At 40.1% G+C, this 23,489-nt stretch overlaps 1 protein-coding gene across 1 annotated transcript; it reads right to left on the reverse strand.

The window, feature by feature from the left end:
* Positions 1-19,588: 19,588 nt before the first annotated feature.
* DCAF12L2 (DDB1 and CUL4 associated factor 12 like 2) lies at positions 19,589-23,155 on the reverse strand. Its single transcript, XM_017350024.3, has one exon. It carries the CDS (start codon positions 22,828-22,830, stop codon positions 21,439-21,441), a length of 1,392 nt encoding a protein of 463 aa, XP_017205513.2. The 5' UTR covers positions 22,831-23,155; the 3' UTR covers positions 19,589-21,438.
* Positions 23,156-23,489: the final 334 nt, after the last annotated feature.

Below are 23,489 nucleotides of genomic sequence, written 5' to 3' on the forward strand. Positions count from 1 at the left end.
TTGCTGTTCTGATATTTTGATACTCTTTCTTAGTTTTCCAGATTCTCTTTTTTGGCATGATATCCCTTCTTTTAACTCCACTTTTTAAAACTTTACATAATCTGTGTAGTCCATTTAAATACCAACTTCTCTATGAGACCTTTCTTAAATCCTCCCCACTTAGACATAATTCTCTTGATCTACCCAAACTTTCCACCTTGTTTTATGTAATTCTCAGAACTAAGATATATAATTTGGTCTCTACCAAAGTATTTTTTTCATGTTTAAGCTTATAATAGTTCTTATATAAATGAGTGCATAAGTAATGAATTATGAAAATTAAAATGTATGATGCAAAAAAGAGAAAAATATTTGTTGAGTAAATAAAAATTTGAAGTTATAATTTAGCTTATTTTGTTGTAATTTGCAAAGTATAAATAAAGAATTCATCCAAGCATCCATAAATATATCAAGTACAAATGGATTATTATAACAATACAAAATACAAAAAAGCTTTCAAATAATCTTAAAGTTGAAAAACATAGTAACTAATTGACAACTATTTTCCTTGGAAAACTAACTGAATCTTCAAAGTCTTTAGGCTATTTCATGGTGAAATGGAGAGGACTGTATGGTGGTATCATTTGTGATTACATTTTGGTGATTTTCTACTTTGGAGATTCAAATATCATTATTATATTCCCCTCTTCTCTCTCACACTACCTTCTTAATAAATCAATTACATTTGGAAAGTCTTTGAAATTCTCAATAAGTGGTTTTGCAGAGTTGAGTGTTAATGCTACTTTATTGTTGCCACTGATAAAGTATGTTTTCTATTGCATTAAAAATTAAATGAAGACCCATGGGGTCTAAAGACAATAGATTTCCATTTTTTGTTTGCTTCAAGAATGATTTATGAAGTCCAGATGCATTCATAAACTGAGATACCATACCCTAGAAAAAATAAGCTGGAATTTTTCCTATTGTTAATGGTTTGCATTATGAAATGATTTTACCAAATTTGTATGGTGAATTTAAGTCATATTTAACTACATCATGTCATCCCAGACAATGAGAAATGGGAAAAAATAAACTTCCATTTGTCATCCAGATCAAAAACCTTAGAGTACTTTGGAATCCTGTGTCTATTTTACATGACTGAAGCTAAAATTATATCACCACAACTGAGTTCAGTTCATTAAAGGGTATTTATTTAGAAGAGCTGCATTCTTCCTGCTGCATTTTCATATTATTTGAACTATTTATTCAACTTCTTCTTTCAGAAAATGACAGAAAGAAAGTAACATCACAGAATTAAGGTTGTTTTTTAGAGAAATCTATATTTATTGTACCAATTAGAGAAACCATGGGCTGGATTCCTTTTTAAAATTTTTCAAACGGTCAGGACTGAACCAGGCCAAACACAGAAGCTCAGTGCTCCATTGAATCTCCCATATGAGTGGCAGGGATTCAAATACTTGAGCCATCATGGCTGCCTCCCAAGATGTGCATTAGCATGATGCTGGATAAGAAACGGAGATGGGCCTCAAACCAAGGTATGTGTTTATTGGTTGCTGTTGTCCAAAGTGGCTGCTTAAATGACAATGCCTGCCTTGATCACCAAAACCTTGGAGAGGAACTTCAACAAATGCCCGGACCATCTAAAATTAATGTAATTACCAGCATGGCCAGCCTAAGGAGAAACTGCATTTGGATAAAAAAGGGCTTTTGCATTTCCCCTGATCTTTTTATTCAGTGCCTTTTTTTCAAGGTCACTGTATTTTAAAATGCTTCCTTGGTTTGTCTTGCCTATAAATATTGTTTGCTTGGGGACAATACCACTTTATACATATGGTACTGGCGTTATCATTACTAGTTCCACCATTTCTTCTCAAAAAGTTCCAGTTCATATGATATTTTATATGGTCAGCCTATCCATAGGATAAAATCACTAATGTAGTTCATTAATTTTTATACAGGCTACCCCATGCAGCACATCCCACCATATCTATTTTACTTATACCTTACCTACAAAACATGAAACTACATCACTCTAAAAACCCCATGCATTTTGATGCCAATGGTAGAATTGCATTCCTTTTTATAGGTGATATATATATATATATATATATGTCACATTTTCTTTATTCATTTATCTGATGATGGACACCTTGGTTGATTTCATATTTTGGCTATTGTGAACAGTACTTCTATAAACATGGTGGTGTAGGTATCTCTTTGATACAACCTGTTCATGTCATCTAGGTATATAACCTAATATTGGAATTGCTGGATCATTTGAAATATCCATATTTTTTCCCATGGTGGCTACATTCATTTATATTCCCACGAACAGTCTCCTTTGCCCACATCCTCAACAGCGTTTGTTACTTTCTGTCTCTTGGATAACAGTCATTCTGACAGAATGAGGTGATATCTCATTGTGGTTTTGATTTGCATTTCCCTGATGGCTAATGGAGTTGAGCACTTTTTCATATACTTTTTGGTCATTTGTATTTTGTCTTTGAGAATTGTCTATTGAGGTCCTTTGCTCATTTCTTAACTGGATTGGGTGTTTTTGGTTGTTGAGTTTTTTGAGTTGCCGATGTATTCTAGATATTAATCCTTTGTTAGATAGGTAGCTTGCAAATATTTTTCCTCATTCAGTTGAATGTCTCTCCATTCTATGGATTGTTTCCTTTGCTCTGCAGAAGCTTCTGAGTTTGATAGAATCCCATTTGTATAGTTTTGATTTTGTTGCCTGTGTTTTGGGGTTCTTATCCAAGAAGTTATTACCTACACCAATGTCTTGAAGTGTTTCCCCTAAATTTTGCTCCAGCAACTTCATAGTTTCAGGTCTTAAAATTTAGGTCTTTGATCCACCTTGATTTGATCTTTGTATATGGTGAGAAGTAAGGATTTAATTTCATTCTTCTACATATACAGATACAATTTTGCCAGCAACATTTATATAAGAGATTATATTTTCTCCAAGTATGGTCTGGGCACTTTCATCAAAAATCCATTGGCTCTATGTACATGGGTTAATTTCTCGCTGTCCCTTGACGTCTCTGTTCTGTTCTGTCACTTTCCCACTGAAAATTTCTGTCAGTCAGTCCCCTGGAAATGTGGTCCCTCCTTTGTTTTTCTTCTATATTTCTGTGGCAGAAGTCAGTGTGTTTTCTCACTATTCAATCATCTTGGATCCTCCTTAAAATATTTTTTATTAAACAATTTACTTTAAGATGAATGCAATTATACATGTGCTTTTTAAAAAGAGTTTTATTTTTTTTTTGAGAGGTAGAGTTATAGACAGTGAGAGAGAGAGAGACAGAGAGAAAGGTCTTCCATCTGCTGGCTTGTTTCCCAGATGGCCGCAATGGCTGGAGCTGCACCAATCCAAAGCCAGGAGCCAGGAGCTTCTTCTGGGTTTCCCACATGGGTGCAGGGGCCCAAGCGCTTAGACCATCCTCTGCTGCTTTCCCAGACACTTTACCAGGGAGCTGCTTGGAAGTGGAACAGCTGGAACTTGATCCGGTGCCCATATGGGATGCCAGCACTGCAGATGGTGGCTTAACCTGTTATAGCACAGCGCTGGCCCCAGTGCTAAATGTTTTATAGCTTCACATTTTATATTTAAATCTATGATCCATTTTGAGTCATATTTTGAAACATTTATTTTATTTATTTGAAAGGCTGAATTAGCAGGATACAGAGATCTTCCATCCATTGGTTCACTCCCCAAATGGCCGCAATAGCTGAGGCTGGGTCAGACTGAAGCCAGGAGACTGAACCTCCATCCGGTTCTCCTACTTGGGTGGCGGGGTCCCAAGTGCGTGGAGCTTCTGCTGCTGCTTCATGTGATTTACCAGGGAGCTGGATAGGAAGTGGAGCAGCTGGGACTGGAACTGGGGCTCACACGGGATGCCAGCATAGCAGGTGGGTGCATAACCTTCTGCACCAAAATGCTGGCCTTCATTTCGAGTCAGTTTTTGAGACATAGGGAGAGATTGAATTTTTGGCCAATGAATGTCAAATTCTTCCAACATCATATGTTGAAAAGAATATCTTCCTGGCCCAAGTGCTTGGGCCCCTGCCATCCATGTGGTAGACCCGGGGAAAGCTTCTGGCTTTGGATCGGCCCAGCTCCAGCCACTGTGGCGATTTGGGTAATGAACTAGCAGATGGAAAATCTTTCTGTCTCTCTCTGTCTGTAACCCTGCCTCTCAAATAAATAAATATTTAAGGAATTAATTAAAAAAAAACAAAAGAATATCTTCCTCATTGAATTACTTTTGCACATCTGTCAAAAATCAGATGGGAATATTTGTATAGATCTATTTCAAGCTTCTCAATTTTGTTATTGTTATATGTGTCTAAAACTCCACCAACAGCACAGACTTTATCACTCTGTGTGTGTGTGTGTGTGTGTGTATTTATAAAATAAGCCTTGAATTCAGGTACACTGATTCTTCTCACCAAATTCTTCTTATTCATAATGATTTTTACCTTATTGTACTTCTTTTACTTTTACATAAACATTTCAGAATTTCTTTTCTATACCTATAAGAAAATTTGCTTCAATTTTGACAGGAATTTTAATAAACCAACTTCTTTTGGCAAGGATTTGCATTATTATGTGACCCTAAAGACAGACTCCATGATGGTTTTGCCAAACAGAAAAGCTGCAGAGGCCTCAGGTCAGTCAGACTCTGTAAACTGTGTAGTGATGAATTCATGCAGTGGGGTTCTCCCCTATGCCAGCATGAACCAATAACTTTCTGATAAAAAAAAAGATCGCATGTATCAAAAGAGACAATAATCAGGATGATAGCCTGGTCCTCATGTCTTCAGGGTACTCTTTTGGAGAACGATTAACCACCCCAGGGCTTGCTCCTACTATACACATATAGCAGCAAAATGTAAACTGTTTAAACAATACATTTTTCTGTGAACTAAAACCAGATGCACATTGATGTATACCTTTGATGTATAATCAGCCTGTCTGCACTATCACTTCTGTAAAAAAAATGATGTAAATGCCCAAACTCAGATACAAGTATACAGAGCAATAACACATCATGCTGTCAGACTGGTCTCCAAGGCTTAAGTTCTCACCTTTGAACCTGAATAAGCTCTAGCTTTGATTTATCAAATAGCCTAATTTTATTTCAGTGAACAATTTTTATGTTGATTCTAACATCTTTGGGTGTACTATGTGCTATGGTTTCAGTCTTTTGTTCCCTACAAACTTCATGTTGAAATTTGATTTCCAGTGTGATGATGTTTGGGGAATGGAAGTGAGGACCTTGAGAGGCCGATTGAGTCACAAGAGCTCCACTCTATGAATGGGGTTAAATACTTTTTATAAAAGGGCTTGATGGAGAATATATCTTCTCTTCCACCCTGTGAAGATGACATTCCTTTGTTCTGAGGGATGCAACAACAAGACACTAAATTGGAAGCAGAGACCAGTGCGTGGTATTATGTCATAACAGCTCAAATAGCCCAGAAAAGAGTTTCTACATTTATTCACATGAATTTTATACATTTATTCAGAAATTATTTGAATTCTTTAATTTTTTTGACAGGCAGAGTGGACAGTGAGAGAGAGAGACAGAGAGAAAGGTCTTCCTTTTGCCGTTGGTTCACCCTCCAATGGCCGCCGCGGCTGGTGCACTGCGCTGATCCGATGGCAGGAGCCAGGTGCTTCTCCTGGTCTCCCATGGGGTGCAGGGCCCAAGCACTTGGACCATCCTCCACTGCACTCCCTGGCCACAGCAGAGAGCTGGCCTGGAAGAGGGCAACCGGGACAGAATCCGGTGCCCCGACTGGGACTAGGACCCAGTGTGCTAGCGTCGCAAGGCGGAGGATTAGCCTAGTGAGCCGTGGCGCCGGCTTGAATTCTTTAATTGTTGTTGTGCAATTATCCATACGTAAGTTCTGTACATGCTTTGTAGTCTTCAACAATCTCTTGGGAAGTGAATACTAAGAAAAAATACACATGGATTTCAAACATTTTTGTACCCAAATAAACTTATTTTTGATTCAATTTTTCCATGAACTTAAAAAATTAATGATACATAAAATTATGTATATATGCAATGTACTGTGTGATGTTTCTATGCATGGGTATACTGCATAATGTGTAATCAGGTTATATATCTACCTCCTCAAACATTTAACATTTTATGGTTAAAACATTCAGTCATTTCCTCTACTTTTTTCAATACTAATACAGATTATCACTACTTGTATTCACCCTACTGTGAAATACACTAGAATTTCTTATTCTTATTAAACTATAAAATAATGCCCATTAATCAAACTTCCTCCAACTCTATTCCCCCATCTCATAACCACCCTTATACTCTGAAATTCTGTGACATTGAATTTTCTAGATTCCACATGAGTGAGATCATGCATTACTTGTCTTTCTTCACTTAACTTATTTCACTTAGCATAATTCATATTATTACAAAATGATAAAATTCATTCTTTTTGTGGATGAATAATATCCCATTGTATATGTGTTCCACATATTTTTTATCTATTTCTTAATTGATGGCACTAAGGATGTTTCCATTTCTTAGCTAATGTGAATAACGCTACATGAAACATGCAAGTGCAGATGTCTCTTCAGAAGACTGGTTTTATACCCTTTAGATACATAGCCAGTATTGGGATTGCTGTATCATATGGTAGTTCTATTTTTGTTGTTGTTGTTGTTGTTTTTTGGTGGGGGGGACCTGCATGCTTTTTTCTACAGTGACTGTACTGATTTACTTTCACACCAATCTTGTGCAATGGTTTAGTTTTCTCCACATCCTTCCAAGTACTTGTTATCTTTTGTCATTTTCATAATAGTAAATCTCATTGGAGTGAGATTATATCTCACTGTGTTTGAATTGCTAATCCCTTATCATTTTGATGCTGAGCCTTTTTCCTTTCAAATGACCTTTTTGCTGTTTGTATGTCTTCCTTTGAGAAATGTCTGTTTAGATTTATGGCCTGTTTTAATCGGATTTCTTGCCTTTTGCTATTCGGTTATTTTTGTTCCTTATATATTCTAGTTATTAAACCCCTCAGAAGTATACATTTCAAGTGTTTTTTTTTTTTTCTCATTCTATAGGTTGTCTCTTCACTCTACTGATTGTTTCCTTTGCTGGGAAGAAACTCTTTAGTTTGTTGGAACCCCATTTCTCTATTCCTGCTTTTTGGGTATAATCCAAAAACCTCTTGCCCATTACAATGGACTGAAGAATTTGCCTTATGTTTTCCTCTTGTAGTTGTAAAGTTTCCATCCTTACATTTAGGTCTTTAATCTACTTTGAGTTGATTTTTATACATGGTAAGAGATAGGCTCTACTTTCACTCTTCTGCATGTACATATCCACTTTTCCTAGAACCTTTATTGAGAAGACTGTCCTTTTCCAAATGTATGTTCTTAACAACTTTGCCAAATATGAATTGATTGTAGATGCATGTATTTACTTTTAGGATCTCTGTTCTGTTCCATTATTCTATTTTTCTCTTTTTTAGGCTAATACCAAGCTGTTGTAATTACTGTAGCTTTGCTATGTATTTTAAAATCTGGTAATATAATTGCTTCTGAGTTGTCCTTTTTGTTCAATATTGTGTTGGCTATTTATAGTCTTTCCTGGTTCCACTATAATTTTATATTTTTTCTAGTTTTGTAAAAATGTCATTATTGTTATTTTGATAAGGATTGCATTGAATCTATAAATTGCTTTGGGTTGTACAGGTATTTTATGATATTAATTCTTCCAATCATTTCATTTCTTTGACCTCTCAGATACAGTAAAAACAGTGTAAGAGAGAAGTTTATAAGAATTAAGCCAGTGCTGGCCCTGTGGCTCACCAGGTTAAGCTGCTGTCTGCAGCACTGGCATCCTATATAAGCATCGGTTTGTATCCCGGCTTTTCCACTTCTGATAAAGTTCCCCACTAATGTTCCTGGGAAAACAGTGGAGGGTGGTCCAGGTGCTTAGGCCCCTGCACCCACGGGGGAGACCCGGTTGAAGCTCCTGGCCCCTGATTTCAGCCTGGCCCAGCCATGGCTGTTGTGGACATTTGGGGAGAGAACTAGTGGATGCAAAGTATCTCTTTCTCTGTCTCTGTCTCTCTCTCACCCCCCATAACCCTGACTTTCAAATAAATAAATAAATCTTCTTTAAAAAACTGATGCCTGCTTCAGAAATCAGAAAGAACACAAAGAAGCTTAACGAATTATAGAAACACGAATAAATCAAACTGAACATGAGTAGAAGGAAAGTAATAATAAAACTTAGATCAGAAGTAAATGAGTACAGACTTTAAAAAGTATCAATGAAAACAAGACGAGATTCTTTGAAAAGGTAACAAAGGGTGACAGTCTCCTACGTAGACTAATTAAGAAATAAGATAAAAATTTCAAACAATTCAAATATATAAAACCAGACATTAGAAGGGAGACATTACACAACTGACACTACAAACACCACAAAGGATTATTTGAAATTATTATGAACAATTCGTATGTGAGCCAATTTGTGATCTAGAAGAAATCAAGAACTTGACTTTGCCAAGATTGAATCATAAAGAAATAGAATTTCCAAACAGAACCATAATACATAATAAGATTGAATCATTAATTATAATCTCCAGTCAAAGAAATGCCTAGGACCAGATGTATTTATTGTTAAAGTCTACCAAGCATTTATGCAAAAATTAACTTTAATCATTCTTAAATTATTTCAAAATTAGAAGAGGAATGAATTCTTCTAAACTCATTCTATGAGGCTGGCATTACCTTGACAGAAAAACCAGACAATGGTGCAACAAAAAAGAAAGCTACAGATCAATATCCTTGATGAACATTAATGCACAGTTCCTCAACAAAATCCTGGTAAATCAAATTCAATAGAATATTAAAAAGGTTATTCATTATGATCAAGTTGGATTCATTCAAGGGATGTGAATGATGGTCCAACATACGCAATTCAATAAATGTAATATACCACAATAACAGAACGAAGGACAAAATTCATGTACTGATCTCAATAGACCAGGACAAGCATTAAACAAAATCCAACTTACATTTATGATAATTAAAATCTCTGAAAAAATTAAGTATAGAAGAACATATGTCAATATGGTAAAGATCATATATAACAAGCCAAAAGTTAGCATCGTATTGGATGGGGAAACACTTAAGGTTTTGTTGATTTCTCTTAGTATTTAAGTTTTTTAAATTTTAAAATGTTATTTATGTGTATATTTTTGAGATAGCATATTTTTAAATTACATTGTAGTCAAAGACATAATGCTTCACTAAATAAAGAGCTCAACAAATTGTCTTTAAGATACCAGACAAGACAAGGATGCCCATGTTCACTTATTTTATTTAAAAGAATACTTGAAGTCCTAGCCAGAGAAATTAGGCAAGAAATCAAAATAATGGCATGTACATTGGAAAGTAGGAAGTCAAATTGTCTCTATTTTCAGATAACATGATCTTATTTATAGAAAATTCCAGAAGATTCCACAAAAAATAAAGTATTAGAACTAAAAAATAAATTTAGAAAATCGCAGGATTTAAGGTCAACATACCAAAATGAGTAACATTGTTATATACCAATATGAAAAATAATCAAGAAAGCAATCTCATTTCTAATAGTGACAAAAAGTACCTAGGAATAAATTTTTTAAAAAGAAGTGAAAGATTCCCTTGAAGTTTATGAAGTTCCCTTGTATTTCACTTATTCAAGCCATTAAAAATAACATTTTAAATTTATGTCTTCATGTTCATTGCTAGAATATAGAAAAAATTGATTTTAGCATCTTTTTTCTTATATCGTATAATCTTACTGAAATTACTTATGCATTATGAGCTTTTGTAGGCTCTTTGGAGTTCTCTATATGGAGAATCATGTCATCTCCAAATAAAGACAGTTTTTTCTCTTCTTTTATGTTTTACATGGCATTTATTTTCTTCATTTTTCTCACTGTGTTGTCTAGGGCTTTCTCCACTATCTTGGCTGAGAATTGTGAGACTGGCCAACTTTACATCATACATGTTCTTAGGAAATAAAATTTCAGCTTTTCACTATCACATAAATATGTGCTTTAAATGTTTTTTTTTATTTTATTTGGAAGGCAGAATGACAGAAAGAAAAAGCGGAAGTGACACTGAGAGAGATATGCAATCCACTGGTTCACTCTGCAAAAGGCTGCTATGACTGGGGCTGAACCAAGAAAAAGCTGGGAGCTTGGAACTCCACCCTGGTCTCCTAAGTACTTGGGCCATCCTCTGCTGCTTTGCCAAGCATATTAACAGGGAGCTGAATCAGAAAGCAGAGCATTTGGAACTGGAACTTGCTCTCTGATATGGGATGCTGGTGGTGCAATCAGTGGCTTAAACTGCTGCACCAAAATGCTGGCATGAATGTCTGGTTTTTTTGTAGATATTCTTAATCAAGTTAAGAACGCTTCCTTCATGTCCTATTTTTCTTTAAGTATTTATCACAAATAGGAAGCCAGGAAACAGGGGTTTCCTCCTTGTGCAAGGGGTCCAAGCACTTGTTCTATCTCCCACTGCTTTCTTAGGCACATCAGCAGGAAGCTGGATTGGAAGTAGAGCAACTAGGACTCAACCTGTGCCCATATGGGATGCCAGTGTTGCAGGCTGTGCCTTTACCCACTATGCCACAATGCCAGGACCCATAGGTAACCATACTTTCTTTCTTTATTTGACAGATAGAGTTATAGACAGAAGGAGAGAGAGACAGAGAGAAAGGTCTTCCTTCCATTGATTCACTCCCCAAATGGCCGCCACGGCCAGCGCTGCACCGATACGAAGCCAGGAGCCAGGTGCTTCTTCCTGGTCTTCCATGTGGGTGCAGGGGCCCAAGCACTTAGGCAATCCTCCACTGCCCTCCCGGGCCACAGCAGAGAGCTGGACTGGAAGAGGAGCAACCGGAACTAGAACCTGGAACCCATATGGGATGTCAGTGCCATAGGCGGAGGATTAACCAAGTGTGCCGGCCTGGTAACCATACTTTTCTCCTTCCTTCTCTCCCTCCCTCTATCCCCCTCCTTTCTTACTTTCCTTTTTTTCTTTAATTTTTGCAAAAGCATACTTTTAATCCACTCTATAAACATAGTCTTAATGCACCATGAACCATAATAGTCAACAAGTAAATAATATAAAGACCACAGTTCCACAGGACTATAAACAAGTGCTAAAACAACAATCCAATCACAAGATATCTGTTTTGTTCCTATACATTTTTTGTTTTCTATATTAATTACTAAATATAAAAGAAAACATATTGTAGTTTTCTTTTGAGGACTGGCTTATTTCATCAAGCATAATGGTTTCTAGTTGCATCTAATTTGTATTTTTTACAAGTTTAAATTGCAATGTGTCTTGGTGTTGATTTCTTTAGATTTATCCTTTTTGGGAATCACTCAGCCTCCTGCAAAATTAGGGATACATTCAGCATTATTCCTTCTAATGCTTTTTCAGCTATGCCTGCTTCTGAAACTCCAAAGATGTGAATATTAGATCTTTTGATATAACTTCTCTGGTTCCTGAGTCTTGATTTTTTTTAAGATTTATTTATTTATTTGAGAGGCAATTATAGATAGAGAGAGGGAGAGACAGAGAAAGGTTTTCCATCCTCTGGTTTATTCCCCAAATGGCCACAACGGCCAGAGCTGGGCCAATCCAAAGTCAGGAGCCAGGAGCCAGGAGCTTCTTCTGGGTCTCCTACATGGGTGCAGGGGCCCAAGCACTTGGCCATCTTCCACTGCTTTCCCAGGCCATAGCAGAGAGCTGGATCAAAAGAGGAGCAGCTGGGACTCATATGGGTTGCTGGCACTTCAGGTAGCAGCAGTACCCACTACACCATGAGACTGGCCCTGAGAATGTTGATTTTTTTTACATCAATTTTCTCAGTACAAATCCCATTCAGATTCATAATTTCTATTATTATATCTTCCAGTTCAGTGATTATTTTGTCTATGTTACCTATTATTCTATTTCACTAAGCCACGGAATTTTCTTATAGTTTTGTGTTGCCGGTTCTAAAATTTCCATTTATTTCTTCTTTATCTGTTCTACTTCTTTCTTGGGAACTTCTGTTTTTTCCCTGAGAATTTCTATGCTTTAATTTGTCTCATGTTAGATGTATAATTTCTCATTGAAGTGATTTTTCTGGCTGCCTTAAAATCTTCATCAGACAATTCTAACACCTCTGCCATCACAATGTTGCCATCTATTGATTTTAGTTTTTCATTTAATTTGAGATCATCCTTGTTCTAGGTATGAGTGATTTTTGATTGACACTTGAGCAATTTAATATTTTTCTATGAGACTATGATATTTTTTAAACCTTCTATTTAGTTCCATATCTCTAGCACCACTGCACCAGCAGAGGAAGGGGGCATTTCTCATTTCTGACAAGTGATGATGGAAACCAGGTTGTCCACTTGGCCTCTATTGACACTCAAGTAGGGAGCCCCTCGTTATGGACAGGAAGATAAAGAACTCTCCCTTCCTACATTATGTCGATCAACAATGTGGTGTGGCTTATTAATGCTGAGGCATGGTGAAAACCTCCATTGACTTCAGCCCAAAATGAAGGAAGAGGAGTACCTCATTATTGCCAGATGAGGGTAGCATTTCACACTCCTTCTGTGGTGTCTATCAATATTGCAAGCAGATTAGGGCTTATAACCCCTAATCAGGGATGAAAGTCGTATTACCTTTCTTGATCATACCTTGTAGCACCTTGGTAATTATGCTGGAGTGCATTAGTACAGCCTAGCAAGGTCTGAAAACTAGGCTCTCCACTTTGCCTTTCTTGGCATGTGAGGAGATGGTACATAATGAGAATATATCATTTGGAAAAGTTTTCAGATGATGTCAATGACTTCCTGTTGTAAATAAGTATCATCAACATATTTCCTTGAAAAAAGTTATGTTATACAGTTTCAGGTATACTTAAGGCTCACTTTTTAAATTTGTCAAAAAATAAAATGGGGATTTATTAATCCTCCAAATCATTTTGGAAGAAAACTGCCATATCTATTATATTATGTCTTCTCATTTAGAAACATTTTATATATATATATATATATATATATATATATATAAAGAGAGAGATGTGGATATATAAATATAGATATACACACACATTCATCCCTTTCTTTTATTCTTTGTAGCTCACTTTTGAAGTGTTTGCCTTATAAATTTACTATCTTTTTTAATAACAACGCTATGCTTGTACCCATCCATCTATCTATACATAGAATCATTGGATCCACATATATTAAGCACTCACTATATACCAGATAGATTTTTAGGCACTGATGATGCAAAGATCATGTATAAAAGTCACTTCAACTCTTTCTTCCCAATCTGGTAATGGTGATAATCATGATGATACTGCCTTAAGCGTCATAGTGTGGAAAACATAAAAGAAAGCATAATGGGCCAGAGCCGTGGTTCACTTGGTAATCCTCCACCTGCAGCACCAGCACACCAGGTTCTAATCCTGTTTGGGGAGCCGGATACTAGTCCCGATTGCTCCTCTTCCAGTCCAACTCTCTGCTGTGGCCTGGGAGGGCAGCGGAAGATGGCCCAAGTGCTTGGGTCCCTGCACCCGCATGGGAGACCAGGAGGAAGCACCTGGCTCCTGGATTCGGATCAGCGCAGCACCGGCCGTAGCGGCCATTAGGGGAGTGAACCAACAGAAGGAAGACCTTCCTCTCTCTGTCTCTCTCTCTCACTGTCTAACTCTGCCTGGCAAAAAAAAAAAAAAAAAAAAAAAAAAAGAAAGCATAATGAAAATCTCAATAAAATGTGAGAAAGGGAGACAATTGTGATCCAATAGTACTAGTAGTATTAGTGTTAAGGAAATTAGCTTGGCTGTGATACTATTAAACACAGTAAATGTGGGTAATGTTACTGATAACTGGTGATGAATTATTTAATTTTTGTTAATTTCAGTTTTGTTAGCCAACTATTACTAGTGGCTACTCTATTGGACTTGGACTTAGGAAGATAGACAATAAAATATGAATTGGTAAAGAATGAGCCTATAGGCAAAGAGCCAAGTTTGAGAATAATTATCATATTCCACTCTGAGATGATGAGAGCCAGGACTGGGACAATAGGAAAAAGATCTGAAAGACATCTTAGACATATATAATGGACTTGATGATTTGGTGGTAATGGACAGGGAGATTGACTTAAGCCCTGATTTATGTTTCTACCCCATCTTAATAACTATGCATACATTTAAACTTATTTATTTTTCAATGTAATTAAAAATTTGCATATACAACATTCCAAATATATGTTTTCAGGTTATCAATATATAGAAATCTTTTATTTAAGATTTATTTGTTTCAAAGTCAGAGTTAGAGAGAGGAGAGACAGAGAGAGAGAGTGATCTTCTATCTGCCGATTTATTCTCCAGATGGCTGCCAGCGCTGGGCCAGGCAGAAACCAGGATCCCATAGCTTCTTCTGGGTCTCCCACATGGGTGGCAGGGGCCCAAGCACTTGGGCCATCTTCTACTGCTTTTCCCAGGCCATCAGCAGGGAGCTGGGTAGGAAGTGGAGCAGCTGAGACTTGAACTGGCACTTATATGAGATATAGGCATTGCAGGCTTTACGATATCAGGTGGCCCTGATATCATCTTCTTCTTTTTTAAAATATAGAAATCACTTGTACTTCTATATGCTAAAGTAGAGCAAAAAATACAATTTCTGAACTATCAAATAAAATAGCACAGAGCCGGCGCCGTGGCTCAATAGGCTAATCCTCCACCTTGCGGCGCCGGCACACCGGGTTCTAGTCCCGGTTGGGGCGCCGGATTCTGTCCCGGTTGCCCCTCTTCCAGGCCAGCTCTCTGCTATGGCCAGGGAGTGCAGTGGAGGATGGCCCAGGTGCTTGGGCCCTGCACCCCATGGGAGACCAGGAAAAGCACCTGGCTCCTGGCTCCTGCCAGGATCAGCGCGGTGCGCCGGCTGCAGCGGCGGCCATTGGAGGGTGAACCAACGGCAAAGGAAGACCTTTCTCTCTCTGTCTCTCTCTCTCACTGTCCACTCTGCCTGTCCAAAAAAAAAAAAAAAAAAAAAAGCACAAAAAATTCAAGGAAAATATCTAAAAAAAGAATCACAACGTTTTTAAACTGAAACTGAAAAATATTGTTGAGAGAAATTAAAGAAATTATCTTTTAAATGCTGTTTAGCATCATATAGGAGTGCCCTCTAAACTCTGCCAATATTAAATCAAAATCTCAAACTTGTTGAGGGAAAATGTGTACTAATTACAGATTTGAACATATATGAATTACCATTGCAATTTTAATGTCTGTCATTCTTATTTTTGTTTAATTAAAATGTCAAAATTTATTTTTATGCAGAAAAATACACTTAACACACTGCCATCATATTGCAGAAACAATGAATTAAACCTGTGATTTTTTACTTCAGCAGATGAATTTGTAATTTACATAAGCTTTCCTATTGTTATTGTCCAGCGGTGAACATTTTTCCTATTATGTATTTGCAAAACATTGTAGGAGCTTGAATAGAAATTATGTATTAACTAGTGCATAGCAATGAATTGATATTATATATTTCTTCTTTGCTCTGCTGTGTAATTCTAAATGAAGGAGAAATTAGAAAAGACTATGTGCTTATTTTGACAATGGAGGTACTGATGATTAGCAAAATTATAGTCTACAAGATAAATTTTATGGGAAAACAATGAAAAAGCAATTAGGCCTTTCCTCATTTCAACTGTGTGTTTTCCTCAAATTGTTCTTTAGCTGTGAAATATATTTATAAGGCAGTGATAAAAACTGATGTAGATATAAAACATACATTCCTTTTATATTTACTGTATGCTTATGGGATAAAAGTTATTTTAGTAGGTCTTAAGAGTAGTGACATAGTTTATTTCACCAACTCAAACTTTTAATTCTTGTTCTGCTTCCTAATTAGCTATATGACCATAGATAAGCATACTCATTCTTTGGTTTCACTTTCATCATCTATAAAATTATCTGCTTCCTAGTACACAAGAAATTTTAAATGAAAACAGTAATAACCTGCCTAATCTTATACATCATATTGGGAAAAAATAAAGTATGAAACAATATCCAGTGCTGGTTAGGATATTGGGCAAAGAAAAATTCTATACACTTCTTGTGAAAATGAAAAAAAAAAACACTCATTTGTTATAGCTATCCTATTTGCATCCCAAAATATATGTATTGTAACATTATTTTTAATGCACAAAGTTTGTTCATAATCTAATTTTTCATTAATACAATACTGTCTTATTCCATTTGCAATGTTATAACAAAATACCACAAACTGGATAAGTTATGAGGCAAAGAAACATATTTTATCTTGGTGCCGGCATTGTGGTGTAGCAGGTTAAGCAGCCTCTCGCAATGCTAGAATTCCATATGGATACTGGTTCGTGTCCCCGCTACTCCACTTCTGATCCAATTCCCTGCTAATGGCCTGGGAGAGCTGCAGAGGATGGCCCAAGTGCTTGGGCCCCTGCTGCTCCACATGGAAAACCTAGAAGAAGCTCCTGGCTCCTGGCTTCAGCCTGGCCCAACACCAGCCAGCCAGCAGATGAAATACCCCTTTTTCTCTGTCTCTCTCTGTAACTTTGCCTTTCAAATAAATAAAATAAATCTGTAAAATAATATATTTTCTCACAATTCTGATGGCTAGAAAGTCCAAGACCAAGCTCTGGCAATTTTACTCCTCTAGTGAGGGTGACTTTCTGCTTCCGAGATGGAACCTTGTTATTGCATGCTCTGGAGAAAGGAATCACTTGTGCTCCTATAGTGAAAGGTGAATAGGCACCTGAGTTGAAGACTGCGTGAAGCCTGTTTTCTAAAGGCCTCAATCCTATTCACAAGCAAGGAGTCCTCATAGCTCAGTCACCTCTTAAGGGCCCCGCCCATTTATACTTTTATACTATCACATTGGCAACATAGGAGTTTTGGACGGCATACTTTCAGACCTCACTAAACACATGCATTGTGATATTTTCATTAATAGATGATCTAATGCTTAAAATAAACAGATACATAGATGTATCATCATGAGTACATCTCAAGTATATAATGCTGCGTAAAAGAGTAAATTGTGAATAAGTTTAGCATATCATTTATGTAAATATTTAAAATGAAAAAATGTATGAAAATAATTCTATGTATTGTAGACAGAGACATATGTATGTATGCACCAACTGTGGCTACAGCTCTGCATCTTACTAGCTCTGTGGACTTGGGCAAGTAGCTTTTAAGTACTCCTTTGTGAAATGGTCATCTGTAAATGTGGATTGCTGTGAAAATTTCTTAAAGATTTATTTATTTGAAAGGCAGTTACTGAGAAAGGGAGAGAGAGAGGGAGAGACAAAAAGAAATATATCTTCCATCTGCTGGTTCACTCCCCAAATGGCGGCAATGTCCAGCCTGAGACAGACAGACCAAAGCCAGAAGTCAGGAGCTCTGTTTGGCTCTCCCACGTGGGAGCAGGGACCTAAATACTTGAGCCATTTTCTGCTGCTTTCCCAGGCCACTAGCAAGGAATTGGATTGGAAGTGGAACAGCCAGGACTTGGACCCACACCCATATGGGATGTTTCCATCACAGAAGGTTGCTTAACTTTCTACACCACAACACTGGCCCCTACTGCAAGAATTAAAAGAGCAAATTTTGAGTAAAGTGTTAACTGTGCCAGGCCAATGAAGAATATTATATAAGTGTTTGTTAAGTGAATATAAATACAAAATAGTATAAAACTTGAACTTGACAAACTGTTATTGTAGTGTGTACCTCTGGGGATATGAGAAAGGAATTTATCCTATCCAAAGAGGGCTTCAATTTCATCCATGATTTTACTTTCTTTCACAACTATATAAAAGATTAACGATTTTTTTAAAAGAAACCAGGTTCTTTTATTATTATTATTTGAAAGTGAGAGCTACCCAGAGAGAGAAGGAGAGGCAAAGAGGTTTTCCATCCACTGGTTCACTCCCCAATTGGCTGCCATGGCCAGAGCTGTGCCAATCTGAAGCCAGGAGCCAGGAGCCAGGAGATTTCTCTGGGTCTCCCACGTGGGTGCAGGGGCCCAAAGACATGGGCCGTCTTGTACTGTTTACCCAGGCTATAGCAGATAGCAAGACTGGAAGTGGAGCAGCCAGGACTTGAACTAGTACCCATTTGGGATGCAGACACTGCAGGTGGTGGCTTTACCCACTACACCACAGTGCCGGCCCCAAGATTAACAATTTAATAGCACATGGTAGAGATATGAGTTACTGTTACTCCTATGTGTGCATTTTGTAATTTTAAATGTTAAAACAATCAGGAACCTCATTGAAAATTATCAATATAAAGTAGCTTCATCCTTAAAAACAAATGTTAGGCTAGATAGTCTTTAATAGTCTTTTTTAAAATTATTTAAAAGAGTTGCAGAGAGAGAGAGAGAGAGCACTTTTCCATCAACTGGTTCACTCCCCAGTTGGTCGCATTGTGCTTTGCAGACAGCACCCCCAATAAGCACAGACCTCTGTCACATCTGAAGCTAGAGGATGGGCGGGCCACCGGTGGGGAGATGGCAAGAGGCTCAACCCTATGGGAAAGCAGTAGAAGATGGCCTGAGTTCTTGGGCCCCTGCACCTGCATGGGAGTCCCAGGGGCTGGCCCTATGGCGTAGTAGGTAAAGCCGCCGCCTGCAGTGCCGGCATCCCACATGGGTGCCGGTTTGAGTCCCGGCTGCTCCACTTCCGATCCAGCTCTCTGCTATGGCCTGGGAAAGCAGTGGAAGATGACCCAAGTCCTTGGGCCCCTGCACTCACATGGGAGACCCGGAAGAAAGCTCCTGGCTTCAGATCGGCACAGTTCCAGCCTTTGCAGCCAACTGGGGAGTGAACCAGTGGATAGGAGACAGAGAGCGAGGTCTCTTCTTCTCTGTGTAACTCTTTCAAATAAATAAATAAATCTTAAAAAAAAAACAAAAACCTGCATCCCAGTCTCCCACATGGGTGGCAAGGAGCCTAAGCCCTTGGGCTATCTTCTGCTGCCTTCTCAGGTGCACTGGCAGGAAGTTGGGTCAGAAACAAAGCAGCGAGGACTGAAACCTGCACTGTGATATGGGATGTCTGCATTGTAAGCTACACTTAACCCACTGCACTACAATGCCAGCCCCAAGAAACGATTCTTATGGAATCCATCTTCAGATAGTTGAGCCTGAACCGTTGGTGCTCTCCTTTGGATTGACAGTTTTTTATTGCCTGCTTTCCATTTTCCCAGTCTTCTTCAGAACCTACTAAGTACTACAAATCTCTTAACCTGGCCACAGTGGCTCAGAAAGAAATGTTCAGGATCAGGTGGAGATCAAACTGGTAAGGAGCATGGAATTTGATGACACACTGTTAGCAAGAGTGTAGTAAACTAGGCTCGTGTACATCATTTTTGGTAGGGTACGTTGGTAGACATTTAGAGGGTAATTTGACAGAGGCTATTAAATATAAAATGAACTTACTCCTTGACTCAGCAATTATTCATGTCTAGAAATTTATCCTGCAGATATACTGATACTTACATATGCACACAAGTATGTATCATTTTAAGTAATCACTGTAGAACAGTTTATAGTAACAAAACAAGAAGCACTATCAATGCTCACCAAAGGTGCAATTAACAAATAAAATGTACATTTCAACCATACAGTGAAGTAACATGGAACAAAAATTAAGTGGAACTGTATGAGTGTCTTTTGTTTACTAAAATAGCACAGATGTGTACAGCATGCTATAATTTGTATAAAATTTGCCTACAATCATATATATACCGGTGCTGAAACTTTTCACTGTATACCTTTTGTACAGTACATTTTTATCATACACATGCATTTACTCTTTTAAAAACCAAGTGACAAATCCTGATATGTATAGTTTAAACTATGATAGTTACATACATAAAGTGGTATATATCTCTATCTTCTCACACCAGGAGTAACATACACAAACATATATACAAATAAATAGTACGTGTAAGCAGTTAAAAGTACAACAGGTATGTTTCTATACATGAAAAATGATTTGTTAAAACATCTTTAAAGACCACCTAATTATCCTTAAACTTACACAAAGCCCACTTATATAAGGCATTTAATGTGGTATTTAATCTTTTTAACCTATAAGAAAAAGTTTCCTTTTAAAAAAATGTGCAAAGTAATGTGTGCATAGTTACTGTTTAAGCTTCAGTTCTGGAAATTTTGGCTTTCATCAATAGATTCCTATAAACAATTTTAAAAAGTAAAGTATATACTTAAGCATTGAAAAACTTTAGTCTCACAACTGCTAAGATGCTGAATATGTTTTATTTATTTTTTCTTCAGTACATCATATATTTTATCCATATAAAAGACTTATCCCCGTATACATTAAAAAAGAAATCAAAATCACCTGTTCTGAGCACAACTGCTGGCCTTTCATGGTGACTACCTGGATGGTGTTACCTGTACTTTAAAGAAATGTTTACCCCCGCCCCAAATACCTCCCTGATCACCTTGACATATATTGGCCAGTACTGATTTACACTGCAAATCTATAGTATAAATGCAATCCAGGAGAGCAGACCATAATACAGTTGGTTTAAACAAGAGGGCCAAGGGCCTGGGGAGAGGCATAGTGATGTTAATGTTATACTGAATAAACAAAACTGTTATTTAATAGAATATTAATTAATGGTATGAACATTATAAGATGCCTTAACTGAAAGAACATATTATCAAAGAATTTTATGCACTGATGATACAAAATTGGCAAACTTTAGTTTCTCGTTTCCAAATGAAACACACCTCAAATGGTGGAAATGTAGAACTTGAACTACATTTTCTAATTTATGTACAGTTACAAACCAAATCATGTGCAGTTCCACAGACCCGCCCCAAAGACACTTTTCAGCATACAATTTCCCCCAATGCCATACATTTGAAATGTGTAAAATTATCTGAATATACTGCTGAATACTGAAGTACAAGTAAAACCTAAGTACTGAATTCTAGTGAGGATCATGAGTACATAATCCTAAAGGAAGACCACATGTGAATCACAAAAAATGTAATTAACGTTTAGACAAATGTCATTCCTGTAAAAGACAGAAACATAGTGCTATAAAGGAAGGTGATAGAATCATCTTTAAAGCCAAGTTTTGATTGCTTAAAAGTGTATTTGCACAGACTCCCCTCTGATTTCCTTCCCTGCTCCCCCCTCCCAATACACAAGTAAGCTCAACCGCACTCCATGTAGAAAAATAAAACCACACAGCGTCAAAAGCACAAAGGCAACGTGAAGAAACACAACTGGAAGGTAAATTTGTGCACTTTGAGAACAAGCGGTCATTCTTAGCTCCACAGGCCCGCATAGTTCCCATGGAGGCCAGAAGGGAGAGGCCCCCCAGCTACAAAGAGCTTCATCTCTGGCCAGTTGTAGCAATGCGTGTAGAGAGCATTGGGAAATTCGTCCACACCACCATAGTAGTTCACCCAGAACCCATCGTGTTTGAGCCAGCCTCTGCCACAGGTGAGCTTCAGCTTCCTCCGGGCAGTGCCTGGAGAGGAGTCCAGGACGGCGTCGCCTCTCTCCTCCAGGAACTTCTGGGCGCGGACGTCGTAGAAGAGCAGGGAGCCGTGGCCCGTTCCCACGGTGATGATGTCGTGGTAGAAGCTCAGCGAGCGCACGCCAGTGCCACCTTCCCGGGAGCACAGCGGGCGGATGTTGTGCTGGCGCTGGCGCGGATCTACGAAGGAGACGTGGGACTGGGAGCCCACGGCGTACAGGGACAACTCCTCGCAGTAGGTCAGGCACACGTTCTCCCGGAAGTAGGGCAGCCTGACGGACAGCAGCCTGGACAGGTTGCTCCGAGGTTTCCACAGGTGGAAGTAGCCGTCCAGGGAGACGGAGCCCAGCTCCTGGTTCTTGCCGCTGAAAGCCAAGGCGCGGACTTTGCGGTTACCGGGATTGATGCTGGCCCTGGGGATGGCTTCCACGTCCTTCGGGCGGATGTGGGCATACAAGGGCACCTTCATCACATTGCGCCAGGCAATGCAGTCACTGAAAATGTCAGGGTCCAAACGCCACAGAGCCACGGTGCCGTCGCGGGAGCCGCTCACAACCACGGTGTCACTCATCCAGGCGATGGCAAAGATCCAGTCGCTGTGGCCCTGGCGGTCGCCCAGGCACACGGGGTCCAGGGTGGGCAGCTGGTAGATGGCCAGACTATTGGGGTTTTCGCCCCCCGTGGCCAGAAGCGTCTTGGAGGGGTTCAGCTCGATGGCGTGGATGCCGCAGCCCGGCTGGGGCCCGACCAGCGCCGGCACCCTGTCCCGCATCAGGGGGAGGCGCGTGATGTGGCCCGAGTGCACGTCCACCACGAAGAGCGTGTTGCACTTGGTGCCGCACACCACCTGCCTGGCGTTCAGCCACTGCGACGCGAACACCTTGTTGAGGGTGCCCAGGGCCAGCGGGCGCTCCGTCAGCACCTCGGGCAGGCTCCGCACCGCGTGGCTGCTCAGCTGGCGCTCGAAGCCCGGGAGCCCCGCGCGCCCCGGCGCACCCACCTCGCGGTCCTTCAGGTAGTGCACCAGCGAGCGTCGCGGCGCCGGCCGCCTCTGCTTCTTGGGCTGCAGCGGCCCCTCTCTGTCCGCCCCGGCCGACCCCGGCGACGCCGAGCCCCCGGCGGCGGCCTCGTGCGCGGGCGCTTTCCGCTTCCTGCTACCTGCGTGCTGCGGGGCCATGGTGGGCGGCAGGCGAGCCGCGGCGGCGGCGGCGGCGGCGCGGCGACGGCGGCGGCGCGTGGCACCGGTGTTGGCCGTGGTGACGGCGCGGATGGCGGCGCCTCTGCGTCAGCGGGAGCGCGGGGTCTCAGGGCTGGACGACCGCGGGGCGCCGAGTCGCGCGGGCCGGGCGGCGGCGAAGGCGGCGGGCCCCCACGAAGCACGCGCGGCCGGAGGCAGCGGAGCGCGGGCTGAGCGGAGCGCGGCGCGGAGGGCGGCGAGGGGCGGCGGCGCGGCTCCGGGCGAGGGCGGGAAGTGCCAGGGGCAGAGGCTGGGACGAAGTCAGCGGGAGGCGAGGACGACGCGGGGGGCCGCGTGCGGGGGGCGGAGGCGGTGGGAGGGGCGGGCGGGCGCGGGGTGAGAGCGGCGCGGCGGGCCTGGAGGGGGCGGCGGGGAACGGAGCGGCGGGAGGAGGTGCCCAGACAGCCGGCGCTGCGGGACGCCGGGCTCAGGCACGTGCGGTCTCGCCGCGCTCGCCCCAGCGGCGGGCTGGGCCTCTGACCTCCCCTCCTTGAATAAACTCTGAAACCTACACTGCACCTAAGCACGGGACCGGAGAGAACCCGGGTCGCGATATGTGGGAAAACACAAATGTGCGCTGACTCCCCTCGACATTGAAC

The sequence above is a fragment of the Oryctolagus cuniculus genome, chromosome X (assembly GCF_964237555.1).
Source record: "Oryctolagus cuniculus chromosome X, mOryCun1.1, whole genome shotgun sequence".
NCBI lineage: Eukaryota > Metazoa > Chordata > Mammalia > Lagomorpha > Leporidae > Oryctolagus > Oryctolagus cuniculus.